The sequence below is a fragment of the Ammospiza caudacuta genome, chromosome 15 (genome assembly GCF_027887145.1).
Source record: "Ammospiza caudacuta isolate bAmmCau1 chromosome 15, bAmmCau1.pri, whole genome shotgun sequence".
In the NCBI taxonomy this organism is placed as follows: Eukaryota; Metazoa; Chordata; class Aves; order Passeriformes; family Passerellidae; genus Ammospiza; species Ammospiza caudacuta.
Window position 1 is genome coordinate 19,377,296 of NC_080607.1, and position 27,211 is coordinate 19,404,506.

At 45.2% G+C, this 27,211-nt stretch overlaps 1 protein-coding gene across 5 annotated transcripts; it reads right to left on the minus strand.

Annotated features, from left to right (window-relative positions):
• STAU1 (staufen double-stranded RNA binding protein 1) lies at positions 1–27,184 on the minus strand. Of its 5 annotated transcripts, none has more exons than XM_058815013.1 (15): positions 27,067–27,184; positions 20,376–20,652; positions 19,465–19,589; positions 18,591–18,747; positions 17,562–17,700; positions 16,710–16,875; positions 11,852–11,950; positions 10,290–10,520; positions 9,594–9,737; positions 7,253–7,399; positions 6,373–6,445; positions 4,665–4,984; positions 3,807–3,929; positions 2,397–2,482; positions 1–1,752 (listed from the first exon to the last, which is right to left on the minus strand). In XM_058815013.1, exons 2-15 carry the CDS (start codon positions 20,566–20,568, stop codon positions 1,740–1,742), a joined length of 2,016 nt encoding a protein of 671 aa, XP_058670996.1. In that variant the 5' UTR covers positions 20,569–20,652; positions 27,067–27,184; the 3' UTR covers positions 1–1,739. The 5 variants fall into 5 exon arrangements, with proteins under 5 accessions (XP_058670996.1, XP_058670994.1, XP_058670997.1 ...); XM_058815011.1 differs by lacking the exon at positions 27,067–27,184 and adding an exon at positions 20,959–21,166 and having other exon boundaries at positions 3–1,766; XM_058815010.1 differs by having other exon boundaries at positions 4–1,766.
• Positions 27,185–27,211: the final 27 nt, after the last annotated feature.

The window sequence follows — 27,211 nt, forward strand, 5'->3', positions numbered from 1 at the left end:
TTCTACAAATGTAAAAAAAAAAATTAAAACCAAAAAAACCTTTACAATGTTTGGGGGTTTTTAGCTTATAATGATCACACCCAACGTGATTCAATGCAATCTGGTCTTCAGTTCCTGTGGCCCGATTGCTTTGGATGATGCAAATAAAATGGCCAAGACATTTAGCTCTGAGACAGCACCTGCAGGAACTGCCTTCTGTGGCAGAAGTTCCCGTGGGTGCTGCACACAGGTGTAGGAACTGCTCCTGCAGGTCCCAGGTAAGTAAACACTGACCGTAGCTCGCACTGGACAAGACGCAGACACGTGTCAGCCTGCGGGGCCGTGCTGGGGCCAGCGCTGCTGCAGGAGCCAAGCTCTGCTCTGCAGCTCTGCCTCCAGCAGCGCTGAGGCAACGCAAGGCTGTGGCTCAGCTTACAAGCAAACAAGGAAACACAGTTAAAGTCTCTACTTCGAGGAAGTCCCATCCGCTGGCTGTGCCAGGTTCCTCGTTTAAGCGAACTTTTAAGTTTCACTTTAAAGTCCAGTTTGAGCTCCCATTAATACAGCTGCACTAACACTGTGGCACAAATAACAAACTGTACCCACGTTACTTTGCATTCCCTTGCTCTGCCAGGTCTGCACACCCTGCACAGCACAGAACATAGAACATTCTCTATGCACTCAAGAACCACTGGAAGTTACTCCACAGCTCAACACACTGCCCAGACTAGAGCACAAGCATTACAAATCTATAAAAAAGCAGCCCCTGTGGTGGTGTACAGGAATAAACTAACCAAAAAAATTTAGTATTACCATTTATTGGTGACAAACACTACGTTTTACTTACATTCCATGGGGAGAAAAAATTCCAGCGTAAACAATGAACGGAAGCAGTACTGAACTCGCGCGGCTATCGTGCTGTACCTGGACCAATGCAAACCTCAGCGCGCACCGACCGTGCGCAAGAACACAACATCAAAAGCAACACAGTTATATATAAACATAGGTAATTTTTTTCAGCCCTACATGGAGATGTAATTAAACAGTATAAAGCACTCAAGGAAAATCAATCTGCAGTTTTATATGCACTACATTGAGATCATATCCTGTACTGTAGTGAGCTGTGAGCCACCAACGCACAATCCCTAAAACACAGCTCAGAGATCAATGAAAGTCACGTTGCATTCGAGTTCCCCTACCCCACACTCAAGAAAACTAGAAATTAACCAAAAATGATCAAACCAAGTTTAAAATTCCTAAAGTGTTTAAATTCATTCAACCATTAGATAATTAGGGTTGGTTTGCAAAAATATGGGGCTTTTTAAAATGGTGGGACACAGCCTGTTTCCAGTGAAACGCTGCTATTCCAATAAAACCAAAATAACCACATACATGGATATGATCTTCCCAAGTTAGTTCACAGGTAACATGTCAGTCTCAGAAGACAAAGTTTCTAAACTGTGCTATGGTTCTAGATACAATTAAGAAACTTTTAAATGAAAAATGTATAGTGTCATTTCAATCAAAACAACATAATGAAACTAAAAATGTATCACTGTTTGAAGAAAAAGCAACAGTTATGATTTAGACACTACAGTAGGTTGTAGAGACTGTAGCACTCCAACAGTTAGGTTACATTAAGAGGAAGCATTTGATTTTCTCTGGTGCTTTCAGGTTTGGGTTCAGTCAAGAGCCTGTTTCAGGCAGTGCTGTCCAGTGTTTGTCCCAAAGGGTTTGCGCTCGCCGGTTTGAGGAGAGGGTCACTTTCCATTTCTTGTTTCACACATCTAAAATGAGAAAACACCTGTTACTTGGGAGACAAAACGCTTTTTCCACAAATAAGATACTTTAAATTGGATACAAATAATTTGATGCGCATTTAACAATTTGTTACCATATAACTGCCCTGATTTTCAATCAATTAGCACTTTGTTAATCTCACCACTGTTAATTTGAGAGCTTATTATCTGAATGAGAGGCTCAACTTTCTCTCCTCCCAAACCCAGCCAAGAGAATAGTTTGCACTTCTCCATGCTTCTGCTGAAAATGAGCTTTGACCCCTGTATATCCCTTTAGCTGTGACACACAAGATTGCAGGAGAGAGAGAGGAGCACTTGGAACCCCAAGCCACTGCAGAGGCACACTCCTTACAGAGAAAAGGGAAGGGGCAGCTGAGCTGCTGGGGTCACACCACAGCCAGCACACGTCACCCACTCACTCCTGCTCAGTGCTTTGCCTTTGACATGTTAAAGTGACAGGATTGACCATCCAACCCTCCCTCTGGTCCTGCTGGAAGGCAAACAGCCCTTGGCATTTCAGCCTTTCTGGCAAATCAAACCCCTCACACGTTATTTGTCTAAAAACTCTCATAGGGTTAATTTGTATCAGTGCAAGGGACGTGGATGGGAACCACTCACACAGACATTGGTCCATTTCCCGTCCTTGGCATCTCTGTGGTTTGTTGGTCCAACTCAGACAGCAACTTTAAAATATTCAATGCAGCCTAAAAAGAAGAAAGAGCACTCAGCAATTTAGCCTCCAGATAGTTCAGTAACTTAGTGAAAGCACTCACTTAAACCCAAAAAAATGTTCTTATTTTGGCGATATTTTTAAAGAATTTTTTTAAGTTCCATAGTGATGGTGGAAAATGCAAAGGTGTAGAATTTCATTGTGCTTCATGAAACAATTGGATGGTGCTGTGACTGGGGATTCCCACTGCACTTGTTTCAGCGCTGGGGGAAAACTAACACACCAGGACTAGAAACAGCAAGAAAAGAGACAATAAATTAGTAACAGCTCCAACTGTGCAGAGCTTAAGACAAAAGGACAGAAAAATACACAGAATCAGCGTCCTTTTCCAGAAAAGAAAACAAGTTACACAAGAATCAAAACTACAAAACAGGAGGGGCCCACGTGACTGCTTAGCAGGGCCAGTGTGCCACGGCTAAAGGTCAGACACCTCCCCTGAGAACTGACTTCTTTTTCCCCACTTCATTCAGAGCAATTTCAGGCGCAGCTTTCCAGCATACCCGACTCTGGCACGTGCCTTAGTGACAGCTGAACCCTGAACTGAGGAGGGGGCTCACAGTGTCCATTAGTAAAGTACTGCAACAGTTTTTAGTATAAAAATCAGCAGAATCAGGTTTTCCTAAGGGTATTCAAATAGTGCAAATGACTCCTTCAGGCTGCCACACTCAGATCACCTCTGGAGACCAAAAGAACAATTCCTCTGAATGGGAGCAGACTGAGAACATCCTATCAGCTTCACCTAAAGGATTTTAGAGCCAAAGTCCCCTGCAGGTTTCACTTTAGCAGGCTCATTCTTTCACAAAGAAATATTTCAGGCACTGGTAAAAAAAAAAATCTTTTTTATAAAGGGAGATGAACAGATTTAGAGTGTCTTTTACTATCCAATGCTGAACTGCATTTCTTCCATAGGGGATTCCACTTCCACTGCAAGTCTGGGAACCTCAGCCCAAGTATCTCAATTCCCAATGAAACATCAGCCCATTCTGATATAATAAGGAAATAAGCTGTTAGGTTTATACATTCCTTTCTGTGCATTTAGTGTCATGGGCTCATGCAAATACTATCAAGACAAAGCAAATGTGCTTTTTGTACACCAAAACTGTGATCAAATGTTTAGCATATTAAGCATTATTTAGATTACATTATGTTATTATTAATCATTATTTCTGCAACCTGTGAAATATTAGACAAAAATTAGCCAGGGAATCGTAGAACATTTAATTGCTCCCATCAGTGATATAAAACCTTGGTTTCCCCTCAGGGAAGGCCCAAGAGCAGCATTTCAGCAATGTTCATACCATGTCATGGCAGGACTCCACATCCTTTCCAATCCCATGACTGATCAGCGGTGGCTGAGAAGAACAGTTTATAAGAGATACAAACTCATTCTTGTTATTTTTTGGAAAGTCCTTATATTCAACCTGAAGAAAAGAGAAGGATTTACTTCTTTTCAGTTAACCAAGTACTGGAAGTATATCACAACTGCTACAGATTATTTGCAAATATATGACACTGAGCCTTTCTTCTCATCGTTCTCCCAGTCAGTAGGGCCCCTCCATTTGAAGTTTAACCTCACTTACAATGTTTCTTAGTACTCAAAAGAGCTTGGCAAGGCTCCTGAATGCAAGTGGCTACTTAATAATGATTGTTACTGGACCCTTTATTCCGATCACTGCTAACTGCATTTCAAATTTCTGTATTGTTTTTTGATCCACTGAGCTCATCTGTCATATGAATACAGGAACTTAATGCAATTCCCATTAAAGGGAGCAAATGTGAGAAAACGCAGAGCTTACAGCAAATGTTCATGTATGACAGATTAGTGAAAAAATCTGATTTCACATCAGCCAAGATCAAATCCACAATGTCTTCCTATATTGGGACAATTTTCAGAAAATGCTGCTTAATTTTAATGCTGCCTTTTTTTTTTTTTGTTCTTCCAAGACCTCAGAGTAGCAGTGAATTGGGGCTGAGAATGGTACAGAAATGCACACTTGAAAATTAAATTTAAAAAGATTTAAAATTTGGCACGTGTCATAGGTAAAGCGAAATGGTGACATGCATTTCAGCAGGCTCAGAACTCATCTCTCACCAACAGAACTGAAAAGCTTTTGAACAATAGCTTTGGAAGAAGTGCCGTGAAGTTGAACGCCTACCTGGATTCCTTGGACGTTGGAAAGATAGTCCAGCTGCTCGGAGGGCCTGGTCAGCGGCCCGTGGGGGAAGTGTCCCGAGGAGCTGCTGCTCTTCAGGATGGTCTCGGCAGTGGGAGAGGTGCCCCCGTAGAGCAGCTCCCGGGCGATCATGGCCGTCACCGTGGCCTTGGCGGGGTTGGGAGCTGCCCGACTGAACTCTTTGGTGTGGTGTCCTTGGTTGGCTCCCACAGCCTGTGCAACCTCAGGGACCATGGGAAGAATGCCAGCAGGAAGCTGCTGATGGCTGAGATAAGGCATCCTGAACTCATCTTCTTTATTACCTGGGAGGAGAGAGGTGCACACTGAAGAGCTGCTGTTTGAGAGTCCCTCCTGCAGGCACACGCGGGCACCAAAAGTCACTTTGGAAAAAAATAATTCCTTTCAAATTACTTTTGACATACTAACAAACTTGGAAGGCTCAATCGGCCTTTGGAGGGTCAGAGCTTCAGCACCATCAAGACAGAGTTTTCTTACTGAATTACTGACTCAGTGCAACGGCTGCTTCTGCCAAAGGGAGCACCTTTACCTCCAGGAGGAGCTTCTCCAGATCAGTCAAGCTCACAGACACCTCAGCTGCAACCCTATTCTAAATATATCCTTTGCTTTCAGAATTTTCTATTCCATTATTTAAGCTGTAGGAGCAAATAATGAAAGCACAGAATGGCCAGAGCCACCATTAAGGATGTAAAGAGAGTGACAGTCCACAAAGTTTAAACTGTATATGGTGAGAACAAGCAGGTAGGAAAGGTAAAATGGAATGTTAGCACAAAGAGGCAAGACTATTTACAGCAAATGTCCAGCCACAGTCAATTGACAGCAATTTGCTGACATTATGGTATAAGTTAAAGAGGGATAAGAACAGCTTTTTAAGGGGAAGTCACACAGAGTTATGGCTGAAACTTGCACAGGCGTGCTCAAGAAAGGTGGGGAAGATAGTGCCACCAAAATAAACCAAAGGAGTCATTTTTATGGCAGAACAGATTAATGAAGTTCTGCAGGACTGAGCTGTTTCAAGTCTAAGGATGAAAGCCAAAATTTGTAAATGGAAGAAAACAGGAATAGCAAAATCTGAATAGGAAGTTCAGAAGTTTACCTAAAATCTTCTGGATGCAGTGAAACAGTACCAAAGTCCATGTCAATTCCAACTTACTATAATTTAAATAGCAAAGTCATATGTAAACATGTAAGGTACCTGAAATATGCTCTCCAGCACAGCAATCTGTGGTGATAGACAAACTTTCCATAATGATTCCTCCCACCAGATGACATTCCAGAAAGCAATGTCTGTGTACAGGGAGGCCAGGTTTGAGGTGTTTTGATTCCAGCCTGCCACCCTGGGTGTGACCATCACAACTATTCACTGCCTGAAACAAGGGCAGGCACAGCTCCTGCTCTCAGCCATCAGAGACCAGGCACAGACCGAGGTGGTTCCTTCCCTCTCCAACTCTGCCCGAGGCTGACCAGTCAGTACTGGCACCCTTTCTCATCTTCACGCCAGGACAGGGGCCTTGGGAGGAATAACCAAACCTTTCCAAGGACTCCACTTGGTTTGCAAGGCAGCAGCTGCACTGCTCTGCTCATCCCAGAGTGCTAGATGGCACTGCTGAAGGGACTGGCAGCAGACCTGACACCCCCGGCTGGGCCCTGCTGCTTTCACCAGGTTACTCACTAGCTGAAGTCTCTTCAGAGCCCGGCTCAAAGAAGGTTACTTTTCTTCCATCACCTGGTTTCTTCACTGGGGTCTTAAAAATAAAAGGAAAAGAACTCAAACACACAATATCCCTTTTAAACTTTTTTTCCCAAAATTCTAAAGTTTCCAAGATGCAGGTGATCTGACCAGCCAAAATTTTACTGAAAAACTTATTATTCTAAAACATCAATAACTACATTGCTATCAAAAAAAGATAAGTTCAGTGATTCTTATTCACTGAAGGCCTAAAACTACCACATCTCAGAGAAGTGGTAGTTTAGGAACACAGCTACTCAGAACCAGATACCAGAATAAAGCCAGTTTAACTGCCATTAGTCACAGGTACTGCTGAGGGGAGCACACCAGACACCAATGAGCACATGCATGAAAAGGAGAAAAGCAACCCTGGATTTGCTGTTTGAGCTCCCTGGTAGCATCTGCTGAATCACCAGCAGAACACAGAAGGCTCCTTCCCTCAGAGAGACCTGGAACAAACTTTTCACTGCAACTGTGACAAGGCTGTGTAAAACCATTGCTGGCAGAGGACTGTAACCTACAGGTCTGCAAGCTTCTAAGACCAACACATCAATTATCACAGGTTCTGAGACATTTCATAAACCATGAATACATTAATTTATCCGTCTGATGAGACTCTCATTTACCTGAAAACCCAAATGCTTAATGTATCCAAAACACTGGATATTTAATATTTCTTCAGGGAGCAGTGCCCTCAATACAATTGTTTTCGAGTAGGGCAGAGAGAATGAACTACCTATCCTGTTACTGCCTTGCAAAGCTGCTTCTGTTCAGCTCAGGCTTTGCTGCAGCATTAACAAGCTGCTGCTTCCTCAAGACTCACCTTCTCTTCTGTCTTTAATGCTGGTTTTGGAGGCTGAGGTTGAGGGACTTTGAAACCTAAAATTTCCAACATATTTTCCGCTGCATTGCGTTTAGCAACCTTTTTGTTCGTGCCCATTCCTTCAGCTGTGTGCACACCAACTTTCACCTGGACAGAAGAGGAAGAAAATTCAATTCTTAAGCAGTAGTATTGAGATTCCCTTATTAGTGATCTGTGTCTCCAGCATGCCATGAGTCACAAAATAGTTCAAGTGATCATTGTTCTGAGCAAGCTGTCATTTATTATCAATAATCATTGGCCTTCAAGCACAAAAAACCCAAACAAAAGTCACACAAAGAATTGTATTTCATCATCTTACCTTGGGAACCCAAGTTAGTGTTAATAAATACTACATTACAAAATACAAGCAGCTTAGTACCTCTAAGCAGAGTATCAATACTCCTGTTAATTAAAACATTAGGCAGTTACAACATAGACTACTGGTGCCCTGTGCAATTTTTTTTTTTAAATTTTCTTGAACCTTTATCTTCTGTGAATGTAGCCCATTAGATATTTTGTTAAATCTTGTCATGGAAATCTGTTAAGCCTGTATATCATCCTGACAACCTGACTGCTGTAAGAAAAAAAAATGAGGTGCCAGCCACACCTCCAGCTGTGTGCCAGGGTCACAGCCACACCTCCAGCTGTGTGCCACTGTCACAGGGCCACAGCCACACCTCCAGCTGTGTGCCATGGTCACAGGGCCACAGCCACACCTCCACTGTGTGCCAGGGTCACAGGGTCACAGCCACACCTCCAGCTGTGTGCCACTGTCACAGGGTCACAGCCACACCTCCAGCTGTGTGCCAGGGCCACAGCCACACCTCCAGCTGTATGCCAGGGTCACAGCCACACCTCCAGCTGTGTGCCACTGTCACAGGGTCACAGCCACACCTCCAGCTGTGTGCCACTGTCACAGGGCCACAGCCACACCTCCAGCTGTGTGCCAGGGTCACAGCCACACCTCCAGCTGTGTGCCAGGGTCACAGGGCCACAGCCACACCTCCAGCTGTGTGCCAGGGTCACAGCTACATCTCCAGCTGTGTGCCAGGGTCACAGGGCCACAGCCACACCTCCAGCTGTGTGCCAGGGTCACAGGGCCACAGCCACACCTCCAGCTGTGTGCCACTGTCACAGGGCCACAGCCACACCTCCAGCTGTGTGCCAGGGTCACAGCCACACCTCCACTGTGTGCCACTGTCACAGGGTCACAGCCACACCTCCACTGTGTGCCACTGTCACAGGGTCACAGCCACACCTCCACTGTGTGCCACTGTCACAGGGTCACAGCCACACCTCCACTGTGTGCCACTGTCACAGGGTCACAGCCACACCTCCAGCTGTGTGCCACTGTCACAGGGTCACAGCCACACCTCCAGCTGTGTGCCAGGGCCACAGCCACACCTCCAGCTGTATGCCAGGGTCACAGCCACACCTCCAGCTGTGTGCCACTGTCACAGGGTCACAGCCACACCTCCAGCTGTGTGCCACTGTCACAGGGCCACAGCCACACCTCCAGCTGTGTGCCAGGGTCACAGCCACACCTCCAGCTGTGTGCCAGGGTCACAGGGCCACAGCCACACCTCCAGCTGTGTGCCAGGGTCACAGCCACATCTCCAGCTGTGTGCCAGGGTCACAGGGCCACAGCCACACCTCCAGCTGTGTGCCAGGGTCACAGGGCCACAGCCACACCTCCAGCTGTGTGCCACTGTCACAGGGCCACAGCCACACCTCCAGCTGTGTGCCAGGGTCACAGCCACACCTCCACTGTGTGCCACTGTCACAGGGTCACAGCCACACCTCCACTGTGTGCCACTGTCACAGGGTCACAGCCACACCTCCACTGTGTGCCACTGTCACAGGGCCACAGCCACACCTCCACTGTGTGCCACTGTCACAGGGTCACAGCCACACCTCCACTGTGTGCCACTGTCACAGGGTCACAGCCACACCTCCAGCTGTGTGCCACTGTCACAGGGTCACAGCCACACCTCCACTGTGTGCCACTGTCACAGGGTCACAGCCACACCTCCACTGTGTGCCAGGGTCACAGCCACATCTCCAGCTGTGTGCCAGGGTCACAGCCACACCTCCAGCTGTGTGCCAGGGTCACAGGGCCACAGCCACACCTCCACTGTGTGCCATGGTCACAGGGCCACAGCCACATCTCCAGCTGTGTGCCAGGGTCACAGGGTCACAGCCACACCTCCAGCTGTGTGCCAGGGTCACAGCCACACCTCCAGCTGTGTGCCACTGTCACAGGGCCACAGCCACACCTCCAGCTGTGTGCCATCACACCCACCTGCATGACGAACTCCCTGCGCCTGGGCAGCCCACGTTCTGTGATGAGCATGTACTCGGGCTCCTTCTCCTTCTTGGCCTGCTGTATCTGGGCAAGTCTGCTAATGGGATTCATTCCTTGACCGTATTCTGGACTTGTTTGCAGCTATGTAGAACAGTGTTTAGGAAATAAGCCAAACTTTATGAATATTCGGTTTAATAGACAGAATGCAGCATGCCTCTGAATTAACTCATCTCTAGATTTTAAAAATACTGAAATAAAAGTTGCTTAATGAAACACTGTCACAGCCAAAGAGAAATACTGAATTTATATGGCTCCACTGTCACACTTGACCACATGTAACCTACCCTGCTAATAGCTTTACAAATTCTAATCCTGCTATATTAGGAGGGACAAGCTTGCAGGAGAATTTGTACAAGCAAAACCTGAAGCTGTAAAGTCTGAGGCTTGAAAGTCAGAGCTTGATTTTTATGTGCTGCTCTTTCCTTTATAAGGTTTCTCTTTCATCCTGAATTTACTGATAACTGCTACAAAAGTGGTGTCAGAACCCCATTAAAGTGGGAGCAAAGTACCAGCTCATTTGTTGCACCAGAGGGCTGGTAAAGGCTGAGCAGCTGAAGAGTGTTTAAAACCGACTCAGAAAAGCCTCTCTGATTATTATTTGCACAGTAAAATTTACAATCTTTTCCCCCTTACCTTCACTATTGATTTTGTTTTCTTTTTGATTCGTGGCTTCATTTTCTCAACTGTAGGAAGGGGTGGCAATTTTTTCAGTTCTTCTAGGACTGCTATTGCAGCATTCTTCTTTGAGATCTTCTTGCTCTTTCCTTCACCTTCACCCATAAATTCTCCAACTGATACCTTGGTTACAAAACTCTTCATATGGGGAGGACCACTTTCCTTGGTCACCTGTTTCAGAGGGAAAAACTGAGTGAAAGCGTGATAAACACTTATTAAAAATGGCAGGGCACATTGTTTATAGCAAACTTCTCTCAAGAACTAAGGATAAAGAGATTTTAGATTCTCATACAATCCAAAAAGTAAAACATATTCTAATAACATATTCCCACCCAATTAAGCATATATTTTTAAAAGATCAGATGCAGCAAGCAGTAAACAGTATTTACACAAGTCATTAACCCATCCTATTTAATTTACTCATTTACTGTTTCAGTATAAAAACAGGACTGTTCTATTTCACCAGTGTGTACTTCCCCACAGTTAACAGCACCTCATTAAATATATCATGGTACAGCAATAAAACATTACGGAGAAAGCAACTCTTTAGGATCTAGCATTTTAGTCCAGAAATTCTGATTTCTGGACTCTGAAGTTCCGAAGAAACTAGAAGACATCTAAGAGACAGCTGCCCACTACAGATTTAGGCTTTTAACTCCATTCAAAACACATCATACTCCAAAATATCCATAAAGTCAAGAAGTAAGAATTAATTTTAAGAGCTTCCACCCACAATTGGCTTTGTGTGACAGTGTATTTTTACCAGTGATACTCAGGCTAATCTGCAATAATTGAAAGTTTCATGTAAAATTTCATAGAACAGTTTCAGAAGCAATTTAGTTACACACAATGGCATTTTCTTACTATAATAATTGAGATGGTTGGATTAAATGTTACTTTGCCAGCTCAGAAAAGCAGCATGATAAATTAATATTTTAATGAAACAGAGATGCTCCTGTGGAAGCTCCTAATTTAGGATAACTGAAATGATCAAGAGGGGCAAAGAGGCAGCAAGCAGCCAGGCCAAAGGGAAAGGAAAGTCAGGTGCACATGAGGTCACCTCATGGCAAGAAAAGAAACCTACTTGTGAGATTCTGCACTCATGGGTAGTCCAGATCAGTGCTTAATTAAGCAAATACTTCCATATGTGTCTTTCAGAGTGAGCTCTACTCACTTCCATGTTCTAATCATTAATTCAGGGTTGGGCTTTGGTTCTTCACTGTAATAAGCTTTTCTTAAAAAGCTTGGAAAAAAGATTGCACAGACAACCACAGTGTAGCTGTTCACTCCATGTGATCATTTCAGGGCATGAATTTATGAACAGGTGAATTTTTCCTTTTTCTTCCCTTTACCATATAAACTCCAAGACAATCAGGGTGACTATCAAAGGTTAAAGTGTATTCACAACTAACAAGACATGTAAAAAGTCAGTTGTTTGGGTTATCTAGGAGAGACTCAACTTAATGCATACTCTTAATAGTCTAATAAAAACAAATCTAGAGCTTGTAAAGTAAACATACCTCAAAATTCACAGGCAAGTTCCTTTTAAGTGCAATCTCAAAAACTTGGCTTATTTCAGATTTATTGAGATTTTCATCATCTGGTTCTTTTCCGTTAACCTAAAAGAAGCATACTCTATTTAAAATAAAGATCCTATTAAATTGAATTTTATCCATTCAACCACTTTACTGAACTCTCCAAATTTTAAATACTCTAACCTTTACTGTCATGTTACATGAATGTGAAGAAAAGCAGCCCACATACTACAGAACTGAATCTTAAAAAGCTCATTAAGGTGTATGTGTAAAAGCTTTCAAACCTTCATATTTTCATGTGCTCATTACAAGAAAGAACAAATGGAATAAGGGCCAATAGGTTTAAAAATGCGTTTATAGAAAACTAAATTGAAGTGTTAAACGCACTGATTTCCAAATGGAAGTACCTTTATGAAATACAATTTTCATATACTGATTGGACATTTGCACCAAAAGCACTAAGACAGGATCAGGTAAGAGAAAGGGAAGGAAAAATAAAGACTCTGAGAGTGGGACCAATGTGAATGAGGGATGGCTGACAAGCCCCTGGCACAGTCGTGTCTTTTCACATGCTCCCTTGTAAGTGCCTCATCTACAGCTTTGCTTTCTCGTGTCAAGAGCATCCTATCAGGAACTTGCCCTAAATGAAATGCTGACCATCTCTGAGAACTCAAACCTGCTGAGACAACACTGCCAGTGAAGCTTTCCTACAGGCATGTCTACATATCTCCAGGTAAAACTCTGACTGGGATTCCAAAAGTGTCTTCACTGATGCTGGCACCAACGTGAGCTAATGCATGTCAACAGCAACAGAGAAATTTTAGGTGTCCAGTAGTGATATTGGAAAGATTATGATAAAGATGAACAATATCACTGATTATATCATGCCACAATACTAGTTATGCAACCAGGTAATAAAAATGATTTAAGTATCTTATTGGAGCAGCATCAGGGGAGCTGAGCTAGAGAGCTTTAATAGATTAAAACCTGTTGGACGGCAGCAAGCATCCCCCAGGTCTGCTACTAACAGGTTAGTTTAAAACACAAAGGATTTTTTTATCCCACCAGTTCAGACAGGCTTTTCTTATCTTAGATAAAAAATAGTTGACAAAATTAATGTCAAGTTTTCACTCCTCCCACCGTCCCATCAGACTTCGCGCTGTTCTCCTGGGCTGCCCCTGTCCACCAGGCTGGAGTGTGGGCCCAGCCCTGGCCCTGTGGTGCTGTGGCAGAGCAGGGCAGCTCCTGGCAGGGCTGTGCCAGAGCCCTGCTCCGCTCCACACCGAGCAAACCCGGCCCAGCACAGCCCCCTGAGGTCTCCGGCATCGTCTGCCAGACCCGGCGCCAGGCTCCAAAGGAACAGCAGCATATTCCCAGGAGGAACACGTGAACTCCTAAGGCACTGCCAGAAATGGTCTGTCCCTGCCCTCGCTCACCAGCACTGCCACAACAACTTTGATTACAAGCACTTTTCCTCTCCTTGTAATTTCAGACAGATTCTAGAGTTTCAAATTCCTACATTTTTCTTTGTGACGATGACTATGACTTCTCTTTATTGGATTAAATTTTCCCACTTAATATCCTCTCAAGAGAATATAAATAAATAGAATGGAATTATCTGCTCTATTGCAGTGTATGTGCATTCCAGATCTGTGTGCATAGTGCAAAATGAAGGTTCTTTTCCTCAATACCTTTATCTAAAAAGAGTGAATTATTAGCAAAATAACCCTTAACAGAATACAACTATTTTACTCTACTTGAGTTCTGGATCAGTTTACTTTATAAATCAAAAATAGTCATACACACACTCTCTCTCCCTTTCCCTGCACACTTCAAGGCAGATGATGCATAAGTTTGCTTTTGAGGTATTTTGCCTGTTTGCATTGACTAAACTCTCCTCTTGGAGAGTTACGTGCCTCTAAATCTGAATGAGACCCCAAAGCACTTGCCATTCTTAGCTCTCATCACGTTGTTCAAGCAAATTCCACAAGTCCTGTACTCCATTACAAGGGACTTGCCCTCTTCCAGGAACTCCTTCCAGCTCCCTTCCCTTCCTCAGGGCTGCTTGTGAGCAAATGCTGAACTCCGAGGAGCTGCTGCCCAGCACGGCAGTGACTAACCACAGCCACCAGTCTGAGCCTGTCCTTCCACATTAAGGGTATAAAGAGCAGCTGATATTTACCAAGTGAGCTGGCAACAAACACAGAAGCAAATTTTGAGGCAAAATTAGAATTCCTGCCTAAGAATCGTGCTAGGAAGCCCAGCTCTCCGTGTTTCCTAAGCTTTAAGTCAATGTTTTATCATCTGTCTTTGAATATGCCCAGTAACCCACCCTGCTCCTTCAGCAGCACATCCAACCCCAGCCCCACTGAAGGTCCCTGTGAGCTCTCCCACCACAGCCCCCCCTCAATGCTCCAACACTCAGCACAGCTCTTAGGGAGGGCTTGGTCCAGCCAAGAGCCAATATCATTCCATGTTTTTTCATGCCACTTGCTCCTAGATTTGCACCTGAAAAGGTGTGGGAAATGGTCCTTCTTTCCCTTAAAGTCTAATAATTTTATTCAATGATTTCTTCTTAGAATCACAGAATCATTTAGCTTGGAAAAGATCTTTAAGATCACTGCGCCCAACTGTTATTATGCACCAAATATTTTCCAACTTAAAAAAACAAGAGTAAAATTCCATAAAAACAAGAACTTGTAAAAAATCCCCCCAAATAATAAGAACGTACAAAATTACTCCTCCTTAAAACACGTGAGTTCAAACATCAGAATATTTTTTACATAAGAACACACTCAAATGGGATACACCAAAATAACTACATTTAAAAAAAATTACTGGCAACATCAAATGACTGTTAGGAAGTATCAGGATTATGTCTGCTTCTGAAATCTTGATTTGCCTCTGTTGTATACAGGCATTTTTAACAGCACCTCTCATGACCTCACACTCTTGTATCCTTTCCGGCCCTTGCCTCACTGGATGCAGGAATGAACAGGATTCACTCAGCACCACAACCATCCTTATTCCACATTCCTCTTGGCTATGGTGAAATTCTGCCACAGAAACAATTCCCTCAGACACTCCTAAAACTGTAACAGTTGAAAGCCTCAAATATCAATGAATTTAAGTACCAAACTTTAAATGAAAACTTGATTATCCAAGTACTTGCTATAAACCAGCACACCATGTTCCAAGGCTCACTCTCCTTTCTCTAAGCTGTATTTCCTACTGTTCCTTCTACAGACAAGTCAAATTTAAATTGAAAAATAAAATGACAAATGCAGTTTTCTCAAGGTCAAGACACCATTCAGGTCCTGTTTTATTAATAATCCTCCCTTCTTGCAGTCTCTTGCCTCATTTACTTCCTCTGCCTCTGGATTTACACCCCTCACACAGAATGAGACATCCTACAACAACTGCAGTTTGTTCTCAAGACCTCACGCTATTCAACTCCACAATTCTATATACTTTCATAAAGTGACCTGTACTGAAGCGTTCCTAGAAGAGTGAACAAAGAATAATTCAGTGACATGTGAGCCCTGCAGAGCTGGTCTCCCTGGGTCTGTGCTCCCTGAGGGGGAAAAGGGCCCACGAGAGCAGCTCATCTGTTACAAGGGTGAGCATAAAAAGGGGATGTTCTGCACCACTGTCACAGAACAATATTCCAGAATTTGGGGTTCCCAGAACTGAAGGGGAACATCCTCCTCTGCCTTGGCCTCTCCTGTATGATGACCAGCTGGCCCCTGCCCACACTGTGCCAGCCACCAGTTCAGATTTCAGGGCAGGGCTCAGCCCAAGTCCCAGCTCTGTTCCCAGCATCATGCTCTTTTCCCTCCATCTTTCAGTCTGCAATCCTCCAGGAGAGCTTTCTCTTACCTGAAGCACCTCCATCAGTGCCCCCCAAGCCTCTGCCCTGAACTGTCAGGTCCAGTGCTTTTGCCCAATCGCCTGGGCAATGCTCACTCCCACACACACCAAGTTTTAACTCAATGTCCCTTGGATTCATGTTTCTTCAAGCCTCTTGCCCTGCGATTCCTGGTAGTTCTCAGTGATTCTTTTTCTCAGTCTGAGACCCCTTGTTACCTTCTCCTCCAATTCTTCATTTCCCTTCTTTCTCAGCACACAGCCAGACTCCATATCCAGCAAGCTCTCACACTCCCCAGACTGCAAGTTACAGTTCTGTCCTTGCCCAAAGCAGCCAACATACACGATGTGGTGCAGGCTCCCAGCCAGCCCAGCAGCAAAGCGACTCCTGTGCTCACCGTGAGACCTTCTGCCTAAAGCCACTCAACAAAAAAGCACGAAAAACACAATAATGGTATTGAATGGAAAGTGCTGGGCAGCCATAAATATATGAAGGGATAAAAAACTGACTTCTTATATTCCTATCAAAACGTGTGTTTGAGTCTACTATTTCTATGCATTTCCTGCTCTTCTAGAACTTCAGTGGTTCTTTCCAAAATCATGCAGGAATTTGTCATAGGAAGTAAATCCATGCCTGAGTTTTATGTTGCCCATTTATGCACTTCTTCAGAAGTTTGTGTATGATCTGTACCTGGTAAGATATTAATTCCTATCTATGCTTCCAGTGCCCATATCTGACAGAGGTCTACAGCATTGCTGTGGAAAAATATGACAGTGAAAAAATTAACATAACTTCATCTGGGAAAATGGTAGTTCCACAGAAATTTATGCTTTTACGTCAAAGTGTTTCTATTGACACAAGTAAGTCACCACTGCTACACAGAATTAGATTTCCCAACTGTCTCCTCAACAAGGAAAAAAATATCCCAGTTTATTCTAGCAATTTATGCTTACAACACTTAAGATTAATTCCCACCTCTGGTTTCTCAGGCAAGGGCTCATTCTGCAGAACTTTCAGAGCTTTAGCAGCTGCATCATGCTTAGCAGCTTGTCTTGTTCTTCCCTTCCCATGAAACTGCTGCCCTCCAATTGAAAGCTCCACTTGATAAAGTAAAGGCCCAACAGGAAATGGGTAAAAGTACCTGCAAAGAGAGCAGGGAATAAGCAAATGACTTGCCCTGCAAAGCAAACAGACACCTAAGTCAGATGTGGGTCAATCTCTTGGATATCAGTAACCACACCAGCACTGAAGCATTAGTTTTAAAAAACTAAATTTTGATTTAGAGTCTAAAAGAATTTAGTGAGCTACCTTTGAAATAAATATTGATATTCCTTGCTTTACAACAAGAACACATTTCTGACCAAGTGCTACACCAAGAGAACATGACCGCACTTCTACGGACTTCGCAATCTAGGAAGTTTTGAATTTTAAGTTCCTATGCCTACATAAAATTCTTTAAACTGCAACTTTAATTTAAATAGTTTCAGAAGAAGCAGCATCAATCTGTTTTCTTCACTTCTGCTTTTACACTGAAAGGAAACGCAAGAAATATTTACCTAATACTTAGCTATCTATATATTTAGCTATTTGCTCCATGAAGCTGGCTATACCTGAATACTCTCAAAAACACTTCAACTTTCAGTCCAGCTGCCTTGCCCCACCCCAAAGAAATAAAGCAGTGGAAATAAGGCAAGTTAGAGACAGCGGTGGGTGGAGCTCTCCCAAGCCCCTGCCTCGGGAGGGAGCGTCCCTGAAGGGGACACGGGCAGCTCCCAGAGGCAGAGCGGGGCAGGGGTGCTCGGGGGCTGCACCCGAGCCAACACCTACCGTGGGGGGTAGGTGCCACCTCGCATGGTGTAGCTGTAGGTGGATCTCATCCCCGTGTAAGGGTCGATGGGTTTGTACATGGGCTTCTTCCCCAGCTTCATGCAAAGGGCATTCAACTCCACTGTGGGGGTTACACTGTCTACAGAAAAAGGAATAGAAAGGGTTGTCCACCTGTCACAAGGAACTGAGACAACTTAAATTCTTATTGCTGGCTCACAGCAGGGAAAAATGAGCTCAACTTTTGCCACGTGCAGCATCTTAAATGACTGAATTCCAAACAGAACTGCTAATGAACAAAAAGAGAATAGGTCTATATGATGCACATGAAAGCAGCCTCGTAAAGTTGTGAGAAATCCTGTTACAAAAAAGGGAATTTGCTGGGAGCTTTTATTGGATGTGTTTTGGAGGGTTCTATCATTTAGCTTTTAATTTCTGAATCTGCTAATTTACCTACGTTTACAGTGTATCTAACAAAGTGCAGAAGAAGAATTTTCTGCAGTGAAGAAATTTCTCCAAATACACTTTTAAGTTACCAGACATGCTACATCCCTTCTGTGTCTCCTGCTTACTGCAAATGATCAAACATTTCTCTGTCCTCAGTGACCTAGAGGGGTTTCTATGACTCTTCATTTTCAAATTGCAACTGGCTTTGTCAAAAGGCAGGTAAATTGCTACTGAGGGCTAAAACATTTCTCTCTGGTATTGTGGGCATGAAGAACTGACTCCTAGTCAATTCTGACTGGAGAAAGAACACTCAGTAAGTGTCATTTTTTCTACCACAAGTCTCACTGGCTCAGAAATCAGCTGTAATCCAGTACAAGAGGTCTGGTGTAAAGTAATTGCCAAAAGAAAATGACCTATGGAACAGATGCACAGACAAAATAAGTACTTGCTAGCTGACAATTGCCATTGTTAAACAGGCAGAATCAGTTTTAATTCATCTTTATACAACTTCAATACATACCAAAAGCAGAAAGGTGTATTCTCTCTATGTATGATTATTTTAAATCAGTTTGTTGTGGCATATACCTGGATTCTTGCCTTCACTACGAGATGGACGAGCCGTAGGTTTAGGGAATTTTGTCCCTTCCAAAGCTTTGGCAGCTGCTGCATGTTGCGCTTTTTTAATACTAGTTCCTTCAGCTTCCCAGTGCTGGTCCCCAAGAGTCAGCTGCACTGTAAACACCTCAAAACCACAAACAGGTATTTTGTAAAAGGCTTCTTCAGAATTTATGTAGTTTATCAGACTCTCTTATACAAAACAATGAGTCTTTCAGTGATGCACAAGTTGAGAATACAGTAATCCATAACTCCCATGTCATCCCCAGACTTCCATCACTTTGGACATCAACAGGATTTTCCTGATTACTGAACTAAGAATTTCACAACAATTGTAGCTGGCAAGTATCCTACATGAGATCTGACAGGATAAACACTCAAAGCAGTGTGGGGAGAGCTGCTGTGCCCATGTCACTGAACAGCAGACTGGAAACTCACCCTTCTCTGTACACATAACTCCATTGTGGCTTTAATCCTCTAAAAGGTTTATTTAAGACATTTTTCATCAGTTTGAAGAAAGTTAAGTTCACAATGTACCATAAAACCTTCTACATGCCCACAGATCAATGAAACACAATTGTACAGATGTTCTGAATGTTATTCCAATACTTTTTGTAAATGTCAACTCCTTCACACCTTGAAGCTCATGAAACATTTTTTGGACCTCAACTTTTTACCTCCCAGCCACCAGCTCCACACTTCCCTACCACTGATTCTGTTGGGGGCTTCCCTTTCTTCTCCATTGCTCTGGATCATCTTGCACCAAAATCCCACACATTGCCTTCCCACTCCTGAAGGTGAAGGAGAGGAGCAGCAGCAGTAAGAAACTGGTATGAACATTTACCTTAGAATGAGCTGGACCTTGCTCACTCAGAAGCTTATACTCGGGCTGAATCTTGTTGAAACGGGCTAATTCATTCACAAGACACATGGGGGTTTTCTCTTTGGGGTTTGCCATGTTTGAAGGAGCTGAAAGGTTACGTAAGATCTGATAAATGAACTGATAACTGTGAACTTTACTACAAATTTTAATTAAAAAAAGAAATCTCAGTGGCTTAGCATCTAGTTGTCTGCAATGCTGGAATAGACAGCTTTGCTCACTGGCCAAAACTGGTAACAATCTATTGAACTTTGGGTTTTCCTAGCAATGCTCACGCCTAAAAAGCACCATCATTAAATTCAGGTTCTAACGCAAGCCTGAAGCATGACGCTAGAAGACTCCTGCAAACAGCTCACATCTCATCTAGTATGTGTGAAGGAACAAATCTTCCAAGTCTTCCTCATTATCCCTTGCTTTGAATAATTTCAAAAACTCTGTTAATTTTATATCTCTTCTCCTATTTTTCCCCAATTAGCTATTTTTATTACCTTTTATTTGTTCTGCTGCATTTTGATGGCATAATATATTTATCATTAAACTGGTCATAAAATAACTAAAGATAACAGAATTAAAAAAACTATTTCAAACAACACTTTTTCATATTTAAAACACGCTACTGGTAGAAAAGACTGATAGTAATGTTTCAAAAATTTAATACAACTTAAATATTCTTCACTATTAAAAACATATCAATTAATTGCTGGAACTTTATGTAAAAGTATGCTCCTACCTGTCTCCAACAGATTTCATTCCACAGGGAACTACTGCAGTTGGATAAATATTACTTTAAATCACATGTAGGTGCAAGACATCAGGAACATATCATGCCAAACCATAAGCATTAAAAAGATATAGTTACTGACCCTCTATCTTACCTGCAGCTGCATTGGTGGATGTAACTGAAGCAGAGGGCAAAGCAGAGTTCTGGATAGGTCTGCCTGCATTTTCAGAGGGCAAAGAACTGGTAGTAGAAGGAATACTCAAAGGCTGTGAAAGAGATGGGTTTTTATTCAGTATTTGGCTCCCTGCAAGGGCAGCAGAAGGATTCTGAATCTGTACTTGAGACATGTTCACTTCCAACCAGAGCAGATTACTGTAGGCAAACAGCTTTGAACGCAGACAAACTCCAATTTTGGAAGCCAAATTGCTGACCTAAAATGTAAAGATGAAAAATAGATTATACTAAATATTTAGCATTCTCTAACAACCTACTGAAATAATTCCTCCATCAGCGAAAAGGGAAAAAGTGTTCAACCAAGCAGTCATTGTTCCCACTTTGTCCAGTTAGTCACTCACACATCAGTTTGCACAGCACAGTTCCAGCCCTACGCCCCATCGTGTTTCACACTTCTTTCATTCACAGAAGAGTAGTACAGAAGCTTTGTTTATGCTTGTTCATTACTGTCCATCTCCTTTCCCCACAACTGAATCCCCTTAGGAGCAAATCCTGTTACTTACACCCAGAGCCACTGGTTATTCGCCGAACAATGAGCAACTTCCACGGACAAGTTACATTTCGTGCATTCTACCACTTGAAGTTAAACTTCTTCACTTGGAGGGCAAGAAATAAATGCAGCCTTTATGAAAAAACTATCTAGAGAATACATCCTTTATTATTATATGATAGAGTTTCAGGATCATCAAGAATGCCAAGCTGCTGATGAGGGGGAAAGCTGGAGTCCAGCAGGAAATGCTGAAGTAGCTCTGGCTGGGAAAAGCAGGTGTGTAAGAGTTCACAAACTGTATCAGCTACATGTATCCTGAAGGTTACTTGGATTTAAGGCAGGGCATGTCTCAGCCACAGTTCAAGCACCAATTCAGAGTCACTTGGCTCTGCAGCACTACAAGCAAGTGCAGGAAGTGCCCATGGGCACCTATGGCCATTCAAACCCCCTGGGAGCGCAGCGGTGCCCCAGCCCGTGTGCAGTGCTGTCACACATCTTCCCCGTGCTGACAAATTAGTATTAGATTTCTCTACCACATGGACGCAAAATTGTCTTCATGTTCAGCCAGTGGAACCTAAATAGACACAAACAGGTCAGCTGTCCAGATCCACTTACAAGCCACGTATCAATTTATTTATTAAAAATACATTTTACAGCCAAGTAAATCCATTTTACACACCAAGGCACTCAAACATGCACACACACACATCAGTCACCTACAGATCTGATTAGGGCAGCAAACAAAGGTTTATTCTTTCCTAACTCATAGGTGAAAAGGAGAAATCAGCGCCCTAGCTACCACCAGAGGGCTATTAGCAGCAACACAACTCCACTAGTGCTCTTTGAGCTTCAAATTCTGAACCTGTGAACGGGTTTCCAAATGTGAGAGGAGCAATAATGAGTCAGAGGGAAGTTTTTAGTTAGTTATTGACAAAACAAGCCTAAAAGGAGAACCTAGATTAATACATTCATGGACAGAAAAATTTAATTATCTATTAAATAAGAGGTAAGAAAGTACTGGGAAACAACAGATACACCACCAAATCTACCATCTGGAGTATTTTTACTTTGGAAAAAAAAATCATAAACATGTCAGACTTATCATACTACCACCTGGATAACTTTGTTTTTACTAGAGAGCAAAAACAGTTCAGGTCTCATTAGTCCAGTAGAGACGTATGCAGATTATACTCATAACAAATCCTATATTTGACTACTGAATTTGCAGCAGTTACACATGAGGTGCATTGTAACTGTGAGAGTGGCATTAGAGAATCTCTCTAAAGGACATCTAAGAAACTGTAAGACAAGAAAAGTATTTAGAAAAAGACTCCAGGGTAATAACTTTACAATCACTATATTTCTTTCCCGAGAGCATCACTAGAATCACTGAAAATTTTCAGACATAACACAACAATAGTAATTGCCTGGCAAAGACTATACCAAAGTCTTGCAGACAAAGAAACGCACTGAAATCTTGCAATGAGAAAAGCAAACACTCACACTCCTTTCCTACTGAAATGCAATGTCTTTCTAAGGAACTGAAGTTACAGTTTTCAGCCGCCCGTTTTAAGAGGACAACAGCAGAAGTTATTTTGATGTCAGAAACATCAGTGTGTCTGAGATCATGCTGTAAAGGAAGCTTGATACTGTTTTCAGAAAGCTTGTACCAGCAGCGTGCTTTCAGAGCAAGGCCCGAGCTTTGCCAAGGCAGCCACGGCGCGGGGTCAGGGGCCAGGTGAGCGCCCAGGACAGAGCAGAGCAGTGCCGAGGGCAGCAGGAGCAGTCACTTGCCAATTCTCCTTCTGTAGTGAGGTTTCCTTTCTGTAGTGAAGTTCTTCCTAAGAGCCCTAGAGATCAGCTCCCAAAATTAGACTTAGACCTTCATTCACAAAGCCAAACCAAAAGCAAGCCACAAACTGAGAAACTCTGGTAGTTACAAATCACAGAAAATGATAAAAATTCTACCTTTTGGCTACATTTCCCATCTAGTGATTTCACTCACAAATAGACTAAAACCATTTCAGAACAAAATTATCTCAGTGCCGCATATGAAACCTGTCACTGCACGGACTGCTCTAAATGGAAATCAAAACCTATTTTATTCTGCTTACAAATATAGCACAAAGTGTTTAATCCTTCTTTTCCATGCCTAAGCCAACTGCGTGCAGATGCTAGCAACATCATTCCCAGCTACAAAATGGGGGAGAGCCCAATCTTGATCCGGGTTAGAAGAGGACAGAGCTCCTGAATTTACTTCAGACGGGCATTTCAAACTCTTAGGCCGACTCCCAGGACTGTGAGCAGTTCTGCTGCTGGGACCAAGGAGGATGCAGAGCCTGAACCAGGCTGGCAGCACACCTGGTGTTTACCAACAGCAGAGTGAAGAGGGAACACAAGAGGATTACACTCAGCTCAACTCCTCTTCTACAGGGTTTTCTGGAGGCTAAACTAAGTACCTGAAAAACAAGGAAATGCATCATGTTTGCAGGCAGGGTCAAGACCGAGTTGCATAAAGACCAGAGAATTTTTTCCCCCAGCCATTCCTGGTAACTCTGCCAAGAATGAAGCCCTCCACCTCAGCAGAACAAGCCCAAGGGGCTGTGCGGACACCACTGATGGGCACCAGCAGAGTGGAGAAGAGTTACAACCAACAGCACTTGCTAGCACAAGCTGACACCGCCAGGCTGCTTCGGCAAAAGCCCTCCCCATGCCGAGATGCAGCAGCAAGAAGCAGCCCGAGCGAGGGCTGCACTAGTCCTGCTCTGCACTCACACACTGAGCCCTCAGCTGGAGCCCTGCACTCACTGGGGACCAGGCTCCAGGCAGAAGCAAAGGAGGAAAAGCCCAAAACAGTCCCTTCAGAGAAATATAACCTACGGGAAAACTGCTAAAGGACCTGAACTTGTGTGTTCTGGAGAGGAAAGGGCTGGCTGGGGACTGAGAACCAGCAGCTCACCTGCTTGAAGGGATTCTGGAGCGGAAAAGAACAATGTGTTCTTTATGGCTAAAGTGACAGAACGAGAGGCAACGGGCTTAAAATGCATCAAGAAAACCATTGCTGGCAGCCGCCCTGAAGTGCTCTGCCCTGGCGGCACAGGTTCCCCCGCCGGGGCAAGGCGCAAGTCCCTGTGGCACCGTGGGGCCGTCACCCTGGCACAGCTGCCTCTGCAGGGGCTGCACTGCCAGCCCTGCCCACAGCCCTGTGCCCCCGGGCCGGCACATTCCCGCCCTGACCCAGGGACACCAGGCTGGCAGCACAGCGGGCACGGCGGTGCTGCCCTCAGCGCTGGGAGCCCGGCAAGCGCGGGCACAGCTCCCTGCCCGCCGGGAGCAGCGGGCACAGCTCCCTCCCCGCCGGGAGCAGCGGGCACAGCTCCCTGCCCGCCGGGAGCAGCGGGCACAGCTCCCTGCCCGCCGGGAGCAGCGGGCACAGCTCCCTGCCCGCCGGGAGCAGCGGGCACAGCTCCCTCCCCGCCAGGAGCAGCGGGCACAGCTCCCTCCCCGCCAGGAGCAGCGGGCACAGCTCCCTCCCCGCCGGGAGCAGCGGGCACAGCTCCCTGCCCGCCAGGAGCAGCGGGCACAGCTCCCTCCCGCCAGGAGCAGCACTCGGAGGTGCCCGCTCCTCGGCAGGGACAGCCCCGCGCGGCTGCAGCTCCCGACGCCCTCCCTGAGGCCCTGCTAGAACCAGTGTGCCCCATGCCCACCCTGGGGCACGCGCTGCCCCTCTGCTCCACCTGCACCTGAAGCAGCACAAATGCCGGATACAACCATCGACTACTTTGAGGCACAAAAAATAAATATCCACAAACTCTAGGAGATTTGTTGAGATACTGTTACCTAAAATACCTTTGAAAAACCCACGTTATGGGAGCTTTGTAACATACAGCATAAAATTCTCAAGCTGCTGCAACAGTGTTTAACATCATCTATTTACAACTGGAAAGTCTCACTATAAATTGATAAACAATGACTAAATTTTACAGAATTAAGGCTATCTGCACAAAATGTAAAATATTGGCTGAACAATGTTTTCTTCTTAGATAAATCTTCTGCAACAGTTCTGCAAGACAGGGTCCTTCCCAAAAGTAACACTGTAGAAAAAGATGCTGCCCTTTTTGGTAAGGGTACAAAAACTAAATGTTATGCAAAGTAGTCTGGGAGCCAAGATACAGATTATTGATAAGAGAAGAAAAGCTAAAACTTCAAAGTAACAGCTGAATGAAAAGAGGGACCTACCAAACATACACATAAACCAGACAGTTCCAAACAAAGGAAATTGATAAACCAGGAAGTGATATAATCAATAAACACCTAACTGATACTTCTAGCTCAATTGGTGTTGTGACAAAACAGTTGGCGGGTTTTGGCTTTCTCCCAGCAGTAGAACAGGTCACAGAACCCACAGACACTGCTGAGAGCCAGCGTGCCCGGAGCTCCTGCACTGCCCTGGGGCATCGGCAGCACCTCGAGTGAAATAACCAACCCTGGCAAGGAGCCTGGCCAAAGGAGCCAGGAAAAGGGCTTTTGGAATGTTCCTTTCTCTCCAAAATAAAGCTGCTGTTCTTCAGGAAGATCTGAAAGGCACAAAGCAATTTCCAGTTTTGCTCTGACTTTGTACAGTCATATCACCTCAAATTTATTTCAACCTATGAATAATTTTGCCACAAAACACATTTTGACTAACTTTACTGATAGTGCAAAAATGATTCATGATGTTATGAAAAACTCTGAACAGAGTGGCTGCTTAAAATAACTACATAAAATGGAATCGTTTCTTGCATGCATCCTTTTAGAACAGCTTGGAAATAAGTTTGTGATACAACTTCAGAAAATAGAAAATATAGTAAAAGATTCAGCCCCTGGGCTTTTTACATTCTCATCAAGATGTGACAGACCTTGAGTGAATCTCTGTAAGTCAGAACACACATTTGTTGCATGTATGAAATAATCAACAGATAAAGCAGAAATCACTTTATTACAATGCAGCCATAGCTTCATAATCAGAACTCAAATTTTCATGTCTACTAGTATTAAAAAAACAAACTCAAAACGTTGCCTCCACTTTGAGCAAGGGAACTGTGCAGTACAGTTGCACGTTCGAGTTAGAAGAAACTAGATTTTATAAATATACCATTCCAAAAGCAGACCACAGACTTCATTCATATATTTTAGTTCACTGATATATGTGTATATATATGCATATATATATACACACACACCTAGCCTTCATTGACATTCCAAAGGATGCTCCTCCTAGGTTTGCCCTAAACCTGCTGGAGAAGCAACAACAACAATACCGAGCAGATGAATGCATCATAAAAACGGCTCTGGCACTTGCAGGTCCAGCTTCCCGGACAGACACCCCAAGCGGCGCTGCCTGCAGCCAGCCGGCGGCAGGGGAAGCCTTACACGGGACTTGTTGCTTTACACCGCGGCAAAAACAGGGAGAGGCGATCCTGGAGCGCGCCGGCTGCGGGCCCCGGTGGGAGCGCGGGGAAAGCCGGGCTCGCCCGTTCAGCCGTGCCGGGAGGGGCTGGCGCTGTCCCCGCGGCGCTCCGGGCCGGCTCGGCACTCCGGTTCTGCCGCCTCGGCCCGGGAGGATGCTGGGCTCTGGGCGCTCGGCGGGCACGGCAGCCGAACGGGCTCCGCTGCCCCGGCCCCTGCGCCGGGAGCCGCCGCTGCCGCCCCGGAGCCGCGCCGGGGACGGCGGGCAGGGGGCAGCGAGCAGCCCCCGCCCCCGGGCGCGCTGCCACGGCCGCGGGAGGCGCGGAGCGCCGCTGTCACGGCCCGCCCGGGGCGGCGGCAGCGCCGTCGGCCCCGACGCTTCCCCGCAGGTCGGGGCCGCGGGCGCCGGCGCCGGGCCCATCGCGGTCCGGTCCCCGCTCCCCGCCGGGGCGGTCTCCCGGCACCGCAGGAGCGGGCACGGCCCGGCCGTGCGCGGGACGAGCCCCGGGCCGGGAAGGGGCACAGGGCGAGCCCCGGACGCGCAGGGGGTTCCGGGCCGCCCCTTCCCCACGGCCCCGGCCCCGGCCTCGGCTCCGGCCCGGCGCGGGCCCGCCGGGCCCCGTCGCCCCCCGCCCTTGGCCCGGCCAGGCCCAGGCCGCCCGCGCCCCCTCACCTGCGCTGGGCTCGGCTCCGGGCCGGGGCGGGCGGGGGTCGCTCAGTCCATGGGCCGGGCGGGACCGGCGGGGCGGCACAGGGCAAACACCAAAGAGAATGAGCGGGGCGGCGCGGCCCGCCGGAACTGACGGCATCGCGCCGGG

Coding starts and splice junctions, on each gene's coding strand:
- STAU1 (XM_058815011.1), bottom strand. CDS start 20,568: ATGTCTCAAGTACAGATTCAGAATCCTTCTGCTGCCCTTGCAGGGAGC. Junction 10,521..11,851: donor ACTTGCCTGTGAATTTTGAG/GTATGTTTACTT, acceptor GCTTTCACTCAG/TTTTTCCCTCTGAAACAGGT. Junction 6,446..7,252: donor CATTAAAGACAGAAGAGAAG/GTGAGTCTTGAG, acceptor TTTATTTTTAAG/ACCCCAGTGAAGAAACCAGG.